General features: G+C 56.4%; 1 protein-coding gene across 1 annotated transcript; it reads right to left on the reverse strand.

Annotated features, from left to right (window-relative positions):
* Window positions 1–310: 310 nt before the first annotated feature.
* LOC119104576 (core histone macro-H2A.1) lies at window positions 311–10,741 on the reverse strand. Its single transcript, XM_037228303.1, has 10 exons — window positions 10,651–10,741; window positions 8,535–8,788; window positions 7,524–7,630; window positions 5,889–5,982; window positions 4,207–4,302; window positions 3,749–3,822; window positions 3,198–3,378; window positions 2,139–2,204; window positions 1,638–1,746; window positions 311–1,232 (listed from the first exon to the last, which is right to left on the reverse strand). The coding sequence occupies exons 2-10, from the start codon at window positions 8,710–8,712 to the stop codon at window positions 1,070–1,072; spliced, it is 1,068 nt and encodes a 355-aa protein (XP_037084198.1). The 5' UTR covers window positions 8,713–8,788; window positions 10,651–10,741; the 3' UTR covers window positions 311–1,069.
* Between the last annotated feature and the right edge of the window lie 4,095 nt (window positions 10,742–14,836).

The raw sequence follows: 14,836 nt of genomic DNA on the forward strand, positions 1-14,836 counted from the left end.
GCCAGCCGGTCTCTGCCGACAGGAGACACCAGCGGCGGTCGACCGCTGCTGGAGTCGCCGCCAGCCGGTCTCTGCCGACAGGAGACACCGGCAGCGGTCGACCGCTGCTGGAGCCGCCACCAGCCGGTCTCTGCCGACAGGAGACACCGGCAGCGGTCGACCGCTGCTGGAGCCGCCACCAGCCGGTCTCTGCCGACAGGAGGCGCCGGCAGCAGTCGACCGCTGCTGGAGCCCGCCGCCAGCCGGTCTCTGTCGACAGGAGACACCAGCCACTCGGCTGCGGCTGCCGACGCGCCGCGCTGACCGTCGCGGCAGCCGGTCTCTGTCGACAGGAGACACCAGCCACTCGGCTGCGGCTGCCGACGCGCCGCGCTGACCGTCGCGGCAGCCTGCTCCAGCGAGCGCACCACGCTGCACTGGACGACGCCGTGTGTAGTGCGCACAAAAGGCAAACAGCTGCCGAATAGTGAAGGCCGGCGGCGTGAGTTAGCGCGCGTAAACTACGTCCGAGCGGCGAGCTGGCGTACGTGAGCTTCACCAGAGCGTGCCTGTCGTCGTCAGCAGGTCTGGCCATCAAACTACAATGCAACTCTAACGTCTACATATCTGACTGCGTGCCGGGCGTACGTATGTGCTCAGCTGCATGCCGCCGCCACTACAGAGTTCCGTGCACTACATACTGCATCATCCACATCTAAGGCAGTGGATACCCGGCAAGGTACGGTGCAAAAGGCTGTCAGCGACCACGGACACGTGACGTGAACAGAAACCTATGACAGCACGAGACTATTTTCAGAAGAGAAGAGCGATGCCCAGCTCACTTCAAAACGGAGAAAGCGAGGTGGCCTTTCAGGGAAACTTTCAGGGAGAGAGCAGCTGTCAGTCATGCGACCCTCGGCCGCCCAGCCCCACAGCTGACGGAGCTGTCGAGCCGCGCGCACTGGCCGCTGGACAGAGCGGCCACAGCTAGACAGGCACCGGACAATCAGACAGCCTGACCACCTCAGGCGTTCAGCCTGCCCACCTCAGGCGTCCAGCCTGGCCACCTTGGGCGTCTAGCTTGGCCACCTCAGGCGTCCAGCTTGGCCAATTCATCGCGGTACACGGCCAGACTCTCAGCGTCAAAGAGCACGAAGAAGACGTCCTTGAGCGACGAGGACATGACGTTGACGAAGTAGTCGTGAATGGCGCGTAGGATGATGCGGGCCGCGTCCGCCTTCTCCAGACCACCCCTGACGGCCAGGCGCACGGGTGTGGGGTCAGACGGGGAGCGGCGGCGACGGTGGGCCAGGCGCCGCCCGGCCGTGCTCGCACAGCGCCAGTGGCCAGCCAACACAGCGGGGCTGGGTCGAGCGCGAGATCAGCTCGGCCACAGCTCAGTCCTACAACAGGCACTGCGAGAATCACGGCCGACCGCAGCCGCCGACCAGTGACTCTGATCGACGGAAATCGAACGGATAACGCGCTCGAGCATCACATTGCGACGACGGTGAGAGCTATGGGACTAGGCGTCGCACGAGACCCGGCCCGGCGAGGCCTGGTCAGCCCGACCAGCCGATCGGTCCGCAGCCAGCGCCACCTATACGACGCGACCGCCACCTATACGGCGTGACTCGAACCAGCCACCGGGGACTTACTTGCCGCTGCCGATGGACGGAAGCGCGATCGACTTGAGGTTCTTCTGGTCGGCCACGGCCAGACAGTTCTTGACGGACTTGGTCAGCTTGTCCCCGATGTTGGTGTCAGCTGTCGGGCGCAGCGCACCGTTAGCGGCACACCCCGCCACGGGCCGCCAGCTCAGACCGAGTGGGCGGCGCGAACCGCAGGCGGGCACGGACCGCTGCTTCAGCAACGGACGGCTCTGGGGCCTCACGGCAGACGCGATTACCGCGGACACCAAACGTCGTCAGAGACACAGAGACAGCGAGTCGGGGCCCAAAGTATCAGCGTCGCCAGTTAACACCTTCCCGGCCCACATCACACTCAATCCACAATCGAGCAACACCGTCGTGTCCTACGCCAAAATAACAAAGGAGCGGCGGCGGCACTCTGGGCTTGAGGCACCCGAGCGGACGTCAAGAGCCAGCCACGCGACCGGCACGGGGGAGGCGCGGCTCGAGACACCGGTCCCCACTCACTGTGGGTGGGCCCGTTGACGTGGATGATCCAGTTGGCCGGCACGTTATTGGTGGGAGAGAGCGTCGCTGGAAAGAGCACGGCATGTCACTGGTAAGAAGGCGCATCACTGGAAACAGAGGGTAGCTTGCATCTGGTGGGAAGGAGCGTCGCCGGAAACAGAGGGTAGCTTGCATCTCGTGGGAAGGAGCGCCGCTGGAAACAGAGGGTAGCTTGCAGCTGGTGGGAAGGAGCGCCGCTGGAAACTGAGGGTAGCTTGCATCTGGTGGGAAGGAGCGTCGCTGGAAACAGAGGGTAGCTTGCATCTGGTGGGACAGAGCGTCGCTGGAAACAGAGGGTAGCTTGCATCTGGTGGGAAGGAGCGTCGCTGGAAACAGATGGTGACACGTAACTGGGTCTGGACTCTGCATGCTACGAAAAGCTACCTATCCAGGCCTCAACGGATGGTCGTTTGCTCAGCTGCTGCCTGATATGGGCGAACAAAAGGCGTGGCATCCGCCTCCAACGTGGCGTGGCGCACGGAGGTGACGCGGTACCCGCACACGAAACAGCTGGGGCCGGCCTCCCCAGTATGGCGCGCGAGAGGCTGACCGAAGGCCTAGGAGATCCAGCGATAGTCACAGCATGACCAAGACGGTGGGGAATAAAGCTCTGACTGGCCAGGGCCATGGTGGTTAGACTGGGTCCTGGCAAATCAGAAGGCAGGACATGCATCAGACATCCCGCAGGCATGCAAGCGAGAAGAGAAGGGTGCGCATGATCCTAACCATGCGTTCGCTGAGCTCCAGCGAGGAAGCAGGGCTGAGAACAGTGCGGACCTCCGCAGGGCGCCAGGGGGCCAGGGTGCCGACGAAGCCAGAGGGAGGAGGCGAGCGGGAGGGCCGCAGGTGGTGCGTACCTCCGCAGGGCGCCAGGGGGCCCCGGCTCCAAGGGAGCCAGACGGAGGAGGCAAATACGGCCGCGGGCGGTGCGTACCTCCGCAGGGCGCCAAGGGGCCCCGGCTCCATGGGAGCCAGAGGGAGGAGGCGAACAGGGCCGCGGGGGGGGGGGGAGGGGCGTACCTCCGCAGGGTGCCAGAGGGCCGTGGCTCTTGCGCAGCTCCTCGAGGGCGCGTCGTAGCCGGGGTCCCTCGACGGCCTCCAGCGCGGCGCCCACCTGCCCCGCCAGAGCGAAGCCGGACGCGGTCGGGTGCACCACCGCCTGCACGCTCGCCATCGCGATGTCGCCGCTCACCACGTGCAGCTGCCGGCGGCCAGGGGCGCGGTGGTCAGCGGCGACGCACCGGGCGGCGGCGCGAGGCACGGGCCGCCGGCACAGGGGAGACGCGGCGGTGGTCAGTGGCGGCGCGCGGCACAGACCGGCACAGGGGGAGACGCGGCGGTGGTCAGCAGCGACGCACCGGGCGGCGGCGCGAGGCACAGACCGGCACAGGGGAGACGCGGCGGTCGGTGGTCAGCGGCGACGCACCGGGCGGCGGCGCGCGGCATCGACCGGCCCTCCTCGAGAATGCAGCACGGTATGACGTAGCCTAAGGAACTTGGTCAAGAAAGTCCTGCCGTAGCAGCTGTTTAGGCCCGGGGGCACGTTATTACCCCGTCTGCAGCCCCCTCACCGTCTGGCCGAGGAACAGCTTCTTCTCCGAGAGCGGGGCGAGATTGGCGTTAGGCTTGGCTCGCCTGCCGGCCGCTGTAACCGAGGACATATAGACATAGGTCCTCCGGCGGCTTTTACACAGCACGACAGGAACGACAGGGTCACGAGTGTCACCGCTGACCCACATCGCACACAGCTGGCGGGTGAACATTGGGAAATGGCAAATTCCTCGGGAAAGCACACATCATTTGGACAACCTTTCCGACCACCAAGAAGCAGCCGCTCATTCACATCACCACAAAAAGTTGTTAGGTCCGTAAAAAGCAGCACATGAAACCTGCGTCAAGCTAAAACAAAGCAGTGAACAGCGCTAGAGATTGCTGTCGGCAGCCCCGTGGCGGACGGTGACCACGTGAGCAGGGGCGGTCAGGCACGTGAACAGGGACGGTCCGACAAGGCAGAGGCGACGGCGCCGACCTTTCTTGGGCGGGGCGCGTGGGGTGGGCGCCACCACGCCGACTTTCTTCTGCGCGGCGGTGGCGGAGCCTGACTGAGACGTGGACGCCGTTACCGCTGTGGGCACACACATCATACAGTGAGCGCTGGGAGAGACACGGCAGCGGGCACACATATCACACGGTGAGCGCTGGGAGAGACACGGCAGCGGGCACACATATCACACGGTGAGCGCTGGGAGAGACACGGCTGCGGGCACACATATCACACGGTGAGCGCTGGGAGAGACACGGCTGCGGGCACACATATCACACGGTGAGCGCTGGGAGGGACACGGCTGCGGGCACACATATCACACGGTGAGCGCTGGGAGGGACACGGCTGCGGACATACACATCATACGGTGAGCGTTGGGAGAGACGCGGCTGCGGGCACACATATCACACGGTGAGCGCTGGGAGGGACACGGCTGCGGGCACACACACCATACGGTGAGCGTTGGGAGAGACGCGGCTGATGCGGCGAGCTACACCGCCGGCGGACAGGCGTCAGTGGTGTCAGAACAGAGACCACATCACGACAGGAGAGATTGTACAAAAGTAATCGCACCACAGCTAGACACCAGAAGTACGAAACAAAAGATATTATTTTCTGTCCTTTTATTTTCTTGTTTTAGATTCCAGCTGTATTGCAACTTGTTGCGCCTTTCTTCCGCAGCCTTGTTACCGTAATTAAAATACAGTCCCTTCACATGTGCTCAAGCAAACATATTCTCAAAAGAACCTAATTGAAACATGTATGACCCATTTTTATCGTAGCACCTGGATATTCACTGATATCAGCATTACTTATTCGGATCTTTTGAATCATAATCAAAATAATAAGAGGTAGATGAAATGTCAATGTATTTCGCTGTCAAGCTTCTCCAGGAGTCAAGTCCTCGAGAATTCTGTTAAGCTGCAAAGCAAAGCTTATTGGCCCTCTTTTTCGGCATTATTTCTATGACATGAATATAGGCTAATGAACCTACCTGACAATGGCATCAGTATTCCAATCATACGCGACTACTTGTCACAAATCCCATGAAATTGGAGACGTGCAACTGACATGTAGACGACCCGTTGGACAAAACCACAAACCGGAAATCACATCTGCAAAACAGCAATCTACAACCACAAAACCATTAACCACAATCGTGGAACGGGAGACCAAAACCGCAAAACCGTAAATCACAACCTCAGAACCGCAAACCACAACCGCACCTCCTGCATGTCCATTCAAGCAACAGGATATGCAGTCGAGCATGGTTGAGCCTGATTGGCTGCCCTGGCAGACCGCTGGGAGTGAGCACCACCAGCACCGACAGCTGGGAGTCAGCCCTCATCATCAGCAGCAGGGAGCCAGCCCTCAGCACCGGCAGCTGGGGGCCAGCCCTCAGCATCGGCAGCTGGGGGCCAGCCCTCAGCACCGGCAGCTGGGAGCCAGCCCTTAGCAGCGGCAGCTGGGAGCCAGCCCTCAGCACCGGCAGCTGGGAGCCAGCCCTTAGCACCGGCAGCTGGGAGCCAGCCCTCAGCACCGGCAGCCGGGAGCCAGCCCTCGGCATCGGCAGCTGGGGGCCAGCCCTCAGCACCGGCAGCTGGGAGCCAGCCCTCAGCACCGGCAGCTGGGAGGCAGCCGGCGGCGCGGCGGCGGCTGACACTCACCCGGCATGGAGGCCGTGTCGCCCCGCTTCACAAGCAGCGACGGGTGAATACGGGGTAGTACGCCGCCCTGGGGAATGGTCACCCCGCGCAAGAACTGCAACACACACGGACCTTTGTCAATACGGAGAACCACCGTGGTGTGCTGAGACAGAGACGGCGACAGACACGCACATGTATCGACAGGAATAGCGGGAGGCGACACACACTACGCACGACAGGCCCATAACAGGACTGGCACACTACAGAAGGAAACGTGCTGGAAGAGTCCCCCATAGTCACTGCACTGTATTGAGGAACTACGTAAGACGCGGACCGACTATTCCAGTCCAGGAGGCGACATGATGAACACATCCGACACGACTGCAAGCCGTGTGTATGGCGCTAACGCCGTGTGACATGACTAGCCACGGATCTCTTTGCTGCCATAAGCACGCACTGGGCCAAGTCACAGGGTATGCCTGCCAGCTGATGGTAGCACATTCCACGCACCGACCGCGCGATGGGAATAGTTGGGCTGCAGGGGTTGCAATGGACACTGAAATTGTGTCAACACGTCCGAAGCAACACGCTGTGTATTCGTATCATGGAAGCTCAAACTCCCTACGGTTAGACAGCCGTTGACCCACACTTGCGCGCACACCATACGGCCCCGGGAGTGGGTGTGGGACAGAGGGCTGCATCAAGCGGACACATAGCCATACAGCTCGCATACAGCCCCGGGAGTGGGTGTGGGACAGAGGGCTGCATCAAGCGGACACATAGCCATACAGCTCGCATACAGCCCCGGGAGTGGGTGTGGGACAGAGGGCTGCATCAAGCGGACACATAGCCATACAGCTCGCATACAGCCCCGGGAGTGGGTGTGGGACAGAGGGCTGCATCAAGCGGACACATAGCCATACAGCTCGCATACAGCCCCGGGAGTGGGTGTGGGACAGAGGGCTGCATCAAGCGGACACATAGCCATACAGCTCGCATACAGCCCCGGGAGTGGGTGTGGGACAGAGGGCTGCATCAAGCGGACACATAGCCATACAGCTCGCATACAGCCCCGGGAGTGGGTGTGGGACAGAGGGCTGCATCAAGCGGACACAGCCCTGCAGCTCGCATAAAATGAACGCAACACGCCTGGATAAACAGCACAGCAAAGAACCAGCACAGAGCCGAGTGCAAAGCCGCAAGGTCCAGACTGCTCTGCCGGCCGTGTATAGCCCCTCGTACTCACAGACAGCTCCACCGGCCGTGTGTAGCCCTCATCCTCTCAGACAGCACCACTGGCCGTGTGTAGCCCTCGTCCTCCCAGACAGCTCCCCAGACAGCACCACTGGCCGTGTGTAGCCCCTCGGCCTCCCAGACAGCTCCCCAGACAGCACCACTGGCCGTGTGTAGCCCTCGTCCTCCCAGACAGCTCCCCAGACAGCACCACTGACCGTGTGTAGCCCCTCGGCCTCCCAGACAGCACCACTGGCCGTGTGTAGCCCTCGTCCTCCCAGACAGCTCCACTGGCCGTGCGTAGCCCCTCGCCCTCCCAGACCGCTCCACCGGCCATGTGCAGCTCCTACCCCCTCCCAGCCACCCCACTAACCGTGTGCAGGCCCCTCACCATGCCAGCCCCTAGGCAGCCACAAGACTGACCTTGTGCAGCTCCTCGTCGTTGGCGATGGCCAGCAGCAGGTGCCGGGGCGTGATGCGACTCTTCCTGTTGTCGCGAGCGGCGTTCCCGGCCAGCTCCAGCAGCTCGGCTGCTCGACACGCCACCCACAGACACACATACTCAGTCAATCGCTGGCAGCGGCTGACACACCACGGACACACACACTCGGTCAAGCGCTGGCAGCGGCTGACACACCACGGGCACACACACTCAGTCCAGCGCCGGCAGCGGCTGACACACCACGGACACTCAGCTCAGCGCCGGCAGCGGCTGACACCGCCACACACACACTCAGTCCAGCGCCGGCAGCGACTGGTACAACATGGACATACACACTCAGTCCAGCGCCGGCAGCGGCTGACACACCACACTCAGTCCGGCGCCGGTAGCGGCTGACACACCACACTCAGTCCGGCGGCGGCAGCGGCTGGTACCGCGCCGCAACACCCACACGCCTGTAAACATGTATAGAATGGAAAGCCGATGTGATAAACCTACAGACACTGCCACACAGGTGGTGGCGGTGGGTGCGCTGGGGCTTCAAACGGCGACACTCTTAAACAACATGCGATAAACCAGTAGCCCCATGAACAGAATCGGTCCGGGCAAGGTGAATGTTTGAAAGCGATCACATTTCAAATGGGGCTCAAACTTCAGCGACTCTTCACCAGACATTAGCGACTCACGGTTCAGACCCGGCGTTGCAACAAACGCCGGAGAGCGTGCGCGACAGGACACGAATGGCGGCACCAGGACTAAAAGCTTTGAGCCCCCCTCACCATGGGTGCACACCCCGACCAGAAGGGGCATACGCCCTGGGATGAAGTGTGTGACACACATGTTCCACTCAACCCTAGAACAACAGAAAAGGAGCAGGTGCCAGACCGACCAACTGGCCACATCACCGGTGTCTGAGCCCACTAACGCCCTGCACCCTCCCTCCCCCTCCGTCCACACGCCATGCCGCGTCCCAGCCGGGCCTCGCTGCTCACCGCTGAGGTACTCCATGACAGCGGCCGTGTAGACGGGCGCGCCGGCGCCCACGCGCCTCAGGCGGCGCTCGCCGGCGCGCAGGTACCGGTGGATGCGGCCTACCGGGAACTGGAGGCCGGCGCGAGCCGACCGCGACGCCGGCCGACGCCGCTTCTTGCCGGTGCGGCCGGTGCTCATGGTGACGCCGGTGTGCGTCAGCCGGGTGCAGAGCTCGCCGCCGAGGCCGAGAGGCGCGCAGTCGAGTCTCAGCTCACTGCAACCAGTGCCTGATCATGAGGTGGCCAAGCTAAACAAAAAAACACAGGGTTGTTGACAGAGGGTTGCCAAGATGGGGCACTGATAGGTGCACATGCCCTTCTCACCTTTTCACCTTCTCATGATAGCATTGAAGGAACAAACTGTTCATTGCCTGACTCTGGGTCAGACTTTTCAACTGTCCCAGCATTCTGATGTCACTCAGGACCCAGCTGATGTCTGGCTGTTTGCATGGTGGGATCCACAATCAGAAAGCTCACACATCCTGCATGAACTATCCTGGCCCATCTGTTATAAAAAACATAATAGCAAAGCACGAACTACAGCATGTGTGTTGCATCAATAAAATGAATTTCCTCACTGATTGATCAAGTTTTAGTAAAAACCACAGGTCAACACAATGCCCACTGATAGTTGGCACTTAATGTTCATCTATCAAAATCAGTTAATTGACTTTAAGTTGTGGACCAGAGCTTGTATATTGCTTCTTGTTCATGTACTGAAAAAATTGCACATAGCAACCATACTTTTGGCTGATCACATTTCACCGGAATCAAGCATAAATCTGGTTGACTCACGATGTATGTTTTTCAATTCAACAATGCCTCCAAAACAGCATATCATGACTGACTCATTGCACAACATGGAGTCAAGTGAGTCATGCAAAATTTTGCCAAGTCCTTTAACCTAGCTCCCCAAGGCATGCTATTTTAACTCATCAACTCTGGATCATGATTATGAATTCAGAGTAGCTAATTCTATCCTAGCATAACAGAGCTTGCATTATGCTCTGTATTGCTATTCTCTGCATGAGGCACAGGAGGGCATCTAGGTAGGGTCCACATGCTTTCAGATTTTCACCATGCAGTCCTTAATCATATGACACTCTGGAAAGCCAGACTATCATATGACTAAAAAGTAATAAGTACTAACTAGAGAGGTGTTGAATCACACACATGACTGCAGCACAATGAAGTTTTTAGTAGCATAACCTTTGTTTGGTTGTATGTCTAGTTTGGCCATTTGACAACTGGGAGGCATATGTCCTTAATGCCACCAACCTTGACCTGGCCAACTTGCTCCATTGAAACCTTTGCTCTCCGCATTTATTGACTGATATAGGATGCAGACACACAAGGCTTCCTCTCTTGCTCCAGCTCTACTGCCAACTGCATCAAGGAAGGATCCATGATGCCTTGGCAGGTGGGTGGGGGGGGGGGGGGACTGGCGTAAGAAGAGGTTCATTGTTCATATAGGTACCTAGGTTTCTGATTTTCAAGAGCTTATCATATGACATAAACTGGTGTAAGAAGGCTGGGCAGTAAAATAACAAAACCCACCCCAAAATGTGCCAATTAACAGGCTTCTTGCCAGACTTGGTGCTTTCTTCTTGAGATAGCAGGGAGGGGGGGGGGGGGGTGAAGTCACCAAAGCCCCAGTAAAATACAGGGATCTACAAAGGTGCTTGAGTTTGTTTAAAAGTCCAGAAACTCTCATTTTTGCCCAACTTCAGCCATGTGAAGGGGGCTTTGCTTCCTGGGTCCAGCCTTGGACTGCACCTTGCATGTAGGTATCCAAACATTGAGAAGTACATGAATAGGTGTGTCACATAACATGCATTATAAAACGCAGCAACATACCAGATTCCACCAGTCCTATCCAAACCTGCATTTTCGACGGCACGCACGTAGGCGAAACACGCCGCATATAAGGTAAGACATAAAGGTCATAACTGGTACGGGTGCCTTTCCAATTCCCACCACACCACACCAAACCCCAAACCAGTGACAACCGCTCCTTCATACACAAGGTGCCACTTCGTTGTGCTTATAGATATGCACAGCCGCACATCATACATACCAAACGTAACGCTAAATTTCAGGTACAGCCGACCACCGAGGTAAGAATGCACACACACACCCCCCCACACACAGACACACACCGACTCCGACAGGCCGGAGCTTGTGATGACGGTTGCCAGGTTCCGAACGGCACCGAGCTTTTTCGCCAAGCTGCCAGGCTCGCACAGAAAGTCGCCAGTTTTATGACCATTGGGCGTCCATGATCGCCAGGGCCGCCGTTACGGAGGGGAAGTGGTTTTGATGGAGCGAAACTGAAGCATAAGAAGGGGGGAAAGCGAGCCGTTACGCTCTATGTAGATGACGTCCGGGGATGCGGGCGGCCTGCCTGCCTTGACCACTGCGGCCTGCCTCTGACCCCGGCCGGCCAAGTGACCGCCGCCGCCGGTCCCTGGGCCGGATGCCCGCGAAATTGGCGATTTCTTCAGCGGTGTATTTAGTAATGAGTTCCGATCTCTGAAAATACGTCAGCTGGCCCCTTATGACACGAGAACATCTACAGTGACCGTTATTTTCCAATATCGTGTGACTTACAAGGTCAACTTCAAGACCGGCTTCAAATTTTCAAGCGCCTGAATAGTCATCGAAGGAGGAGCTAGCGTCCACCGTAAACTGACCTGCCAAGGTCACATTTCAAGGTCAAATCCACGCCCAAATGACGGGGAACTCTATGTTTCACCAAAAAAGGGCGGCAGGTCTCAAGTTTTTAGCGGAAAAAATATTCTCCAAAATAGGAGCTAACGTCAATAAAAATTTCCTGAAACTCAAGGTGACCTTTCAAGACGAGAATTGCAGCCTCAAAGTACGTAGAACTCCGTACCCGGCCAGCATTCCCAGATGGAACCAACATGGGCTAAGCGTGTGGCAACTGGGTTAATGAGGGCATGTGCTACAGGTGGGCTTTTAATTGAGCTCCAGCTGGGTCCCGCATTGGGTGCCCACAGCATCTCATATTTTTGCATGCACCAGAACTGTTCTTATCTTGTACTGTTCTGTCGGACCGAATCACGTTAATGAGAAACAACTCACCAGGAGGCAATGCTTGCATTGGTGGGATCCATGTGGGCCATATGTGGGCAAGCTGGGCCCATGTCAACATGGGCTGCCGGTGGGCTGTTATCTAGGCTTAATCTGGGGCCCAGACGAGCTGCCCGTATGTTACATACGCAATCAAACTGTCACACACACAATGTTGATGTATATACCAATCGTTTTTATTGTCTGGGTTTTACCGTATCGTGTACAATGATTCTAAAGCATGGGACTGCTGCCTGGACTGGGGTCCATATGGGCTGAGCACAGGCTAACTGGGCTCATGTTCATGTAGGTCGCGGGTGGGCTGGTATGTGGGCTCCATCTGGCACCCAGATGGGTTTTCCATGCGCTACTATATTTGGTCCAGGTGCATCAGGTTTGTTGCCTTATGCTCCCGCGCTGGATTTTTCCTTAGCATGTACAAATGAGTATAGAACAAAGGAGAACAGCGCGGCTTGGGTCTCATATGGGATGTATGTGGGTAAGTTGGGCCCATGTCAACATGGGCCGCAAATGAGCTTTGTGCTCCATGTTGGGCCCAGATGGGCTGTTCATATGTTACATACGCAAAAAACTGCCATATACAAAATTATGTGTACATCACTTGTACTGTGACAACTGCCAAACTGTGGTTTATTCAGGAAGTATTACGCCGTCGAGCCAGACACCCATTCTGCAACACATGCAGGGAACTTGTTAGCTGGCAACTAGCCATACACCATCTGCAGCCCTGGGAGCTAGCATAAGAGCATGCAGCATGCAGCAACGAGAGCGTCCACGACCACATGCACCAAGCAACCACCATGCAGGCCACTACCGCATGTGACACCAACAGTACATGCGCAATCACCAAGGCATGCACATGCGACACGTCACAGTATTTATTGTCTTGAGGTCTTACCATATCGTGCATAATAGTTTTACGTGTGCCATCTCCATGCTCACATCCACGTAGGTTGCGGGTGGGCTGGTATTTTGGCCCCACCTGGGACCCAGATGGGCAGCCCATGCGCTACCATATTTAGTACATGTGCATTAGGTCTGCTACCTTGTGCTCCCACCTTGGATTTTTCCTTATCGTGTACAAAAAGGAGGGCAGCACGAGCGGGGGCTCACATGGGATGCATGGCGACGAGTCGGGCTCATGTCAACATGGACTGCAGGTGGGCTGGTCTTCGGGCTGCATATCGGGCCTAGATGGGCTGCCGATATGCTGACATCTTTTACATTAGTTTTAGTTTAGTACATTAGCTTTCGGACCTTGCTCTCCATGGCTGGATATTTTCTGATCGTGTGCAAGCTAGTTTGCAACAAGGGTGAGCGACTTAGACTCGGATCCAAATGGGCCGCAGGTGGGTAAGCTGGCCACGTGCCAGCACGGGATGCAAGCGGGCTGGTGTCTGGGCCCCATCTGGAACCCAGATTGGCTGCCCATATGCCATCATATTGACTATGCGCGCAATCATTTTCGTACCGTGGGCTTCCTGGTTCGGTTTTACCATGCCACGTACCAACAAGACAGACTGCTGGAATGGATCTGATCCGCATGGACTGCGCATGGGCAAACTTAGCTCAGGTCAACACTGACCTGGGTTCTCGCATGACCGACCCGCCGCCGGCTGGCTAGGCGGGCCGGCTGGACAGGCTGGCTGGCCAGGTGGGCCGGCAGCACCGAGCACACCGCCAGCCCGCTGTCTTCTATAACCTTGGTCGGAGTTTCTGGCGGTTGCACGCAACTGATCAGATGCAGATTCTTTCAGCTGCTTGGTGTTCAAGGAACACAGACCCTGAGGGTCATGTTCGGACTTATCGGCAGTTTTAGCGTCAGAAGTCCGACATGGGCGACTCGACGCAATTACTTTACTATTTGGAATAGCAATGTTCCAGTTACCAACCGTCTGTAAAGATTTTCAACATGTGGAGAGTTGTTGTCCGTCCATGACATTGGTGGTTGGATAGTGCGATTGGCTAGTCAGCTCTTGACAGTATTCGATTGGACGTTGTGTCTCCTCAATGTAATAAGCCTGGAACCAGTACTACCAGCTGACAAAGGCTGCCTGATCATTTAGTTCCTTGCGATTTAACTGAACCACCGGCTTTTACGAGCTAGCCGATATATTTGTATGCAAAGACATTTGTAAGCCAGGAAAGTATTCGGATGCTGCATCGTATTCGTCGTTTCAACTTCGCCTCAAACTCGCCGTCGAAGCCAAATCGTCGCCTAACATCTGTGACAATCGCTTTTTTCAAGCCTGTCCTGTTTTAGGCGTGTTTATGTACAATTCCCCTTCACGCGGCTTTCATTCCCATGTGTATTACGTTATCTACGCTATGAACATTTCTTGAGCATTATAAAGAACATTAAAGTTCGGAATTTGTCCAGCGCAGCTCTGAGGAACATTGTGCATGCATGAGATAGTGTTGATAGCCTTATTCCTCGTCAAATAACCTGGAGAAAGGAAAAAAAGATGCATTAAAATTTCGTAGTGCATTCACCAGCAATAAAGAACGCACTGAGGTTGAAATCCAGAAAGGTACAGAACCTGTAACCTTTTTAAAATTTAGTCTACACAGAGCACAGGACCATCCGGAAAGGAAAATTAGTGAGCCCATTGTCAAAAGGTCGGCGACTAGACCTAAACATACAGGGCTCATCATGGCCTATTATGCAAATGTGATTAGTGCCTTAATGTGCGATGCGTGCCAGCTTGAATTGTTGTAATATATGAGTGATGCATGATAGGTACGTGGTGCGTGATGTCCGTATTTTGATGGAACAAACTATGTCCCTAAGAAGCTCAGATGCATGAATATTTGCGCACAAACACATGGCTATCATTAAAGCTTTACATGACAAGGTGTCAATACTTACAACGATTTTCACCGCTGAAGAGACCGGCCATCAAACAACTTATACGACTCTTCCTATGAACTTTTCCGCCCAGAATATGTTCGGTATTATAAATTCCCGGCGAATATTTTGTCACACAAGCTGTATCTTTTGTAGCTTTTTGTATGATTAACTTTGTGTATGACGAGATCTTTAGCATGCCTGTTATTTTACTGTACTTGAGCATACAAACTTCATGTCAAGCAAAATTGCCGCGCGATTTTTTCTATGCGTACTTTTGCCCTTGATAGAAATATTGACA

This window comes from Pollicipes pollicipes, unplaced genomic scaffold (assembly GCF_011947565.3).
Source record: "Pollicipes pollicipes isolate AB1234 unplaced genomic scaffold, Ppol_2.1 Scaffold_6052;HRSCAF=7182_pilon_pilon_pilon, whole genome shotgun sequence".
Lineage (NCBI taxonomy): Eukaryota > Metazoa > Arthropoda > Thecostraca > Pollicipedomorpha > Pollicipedidae > Pollicipes > Pollicipes pollicipes.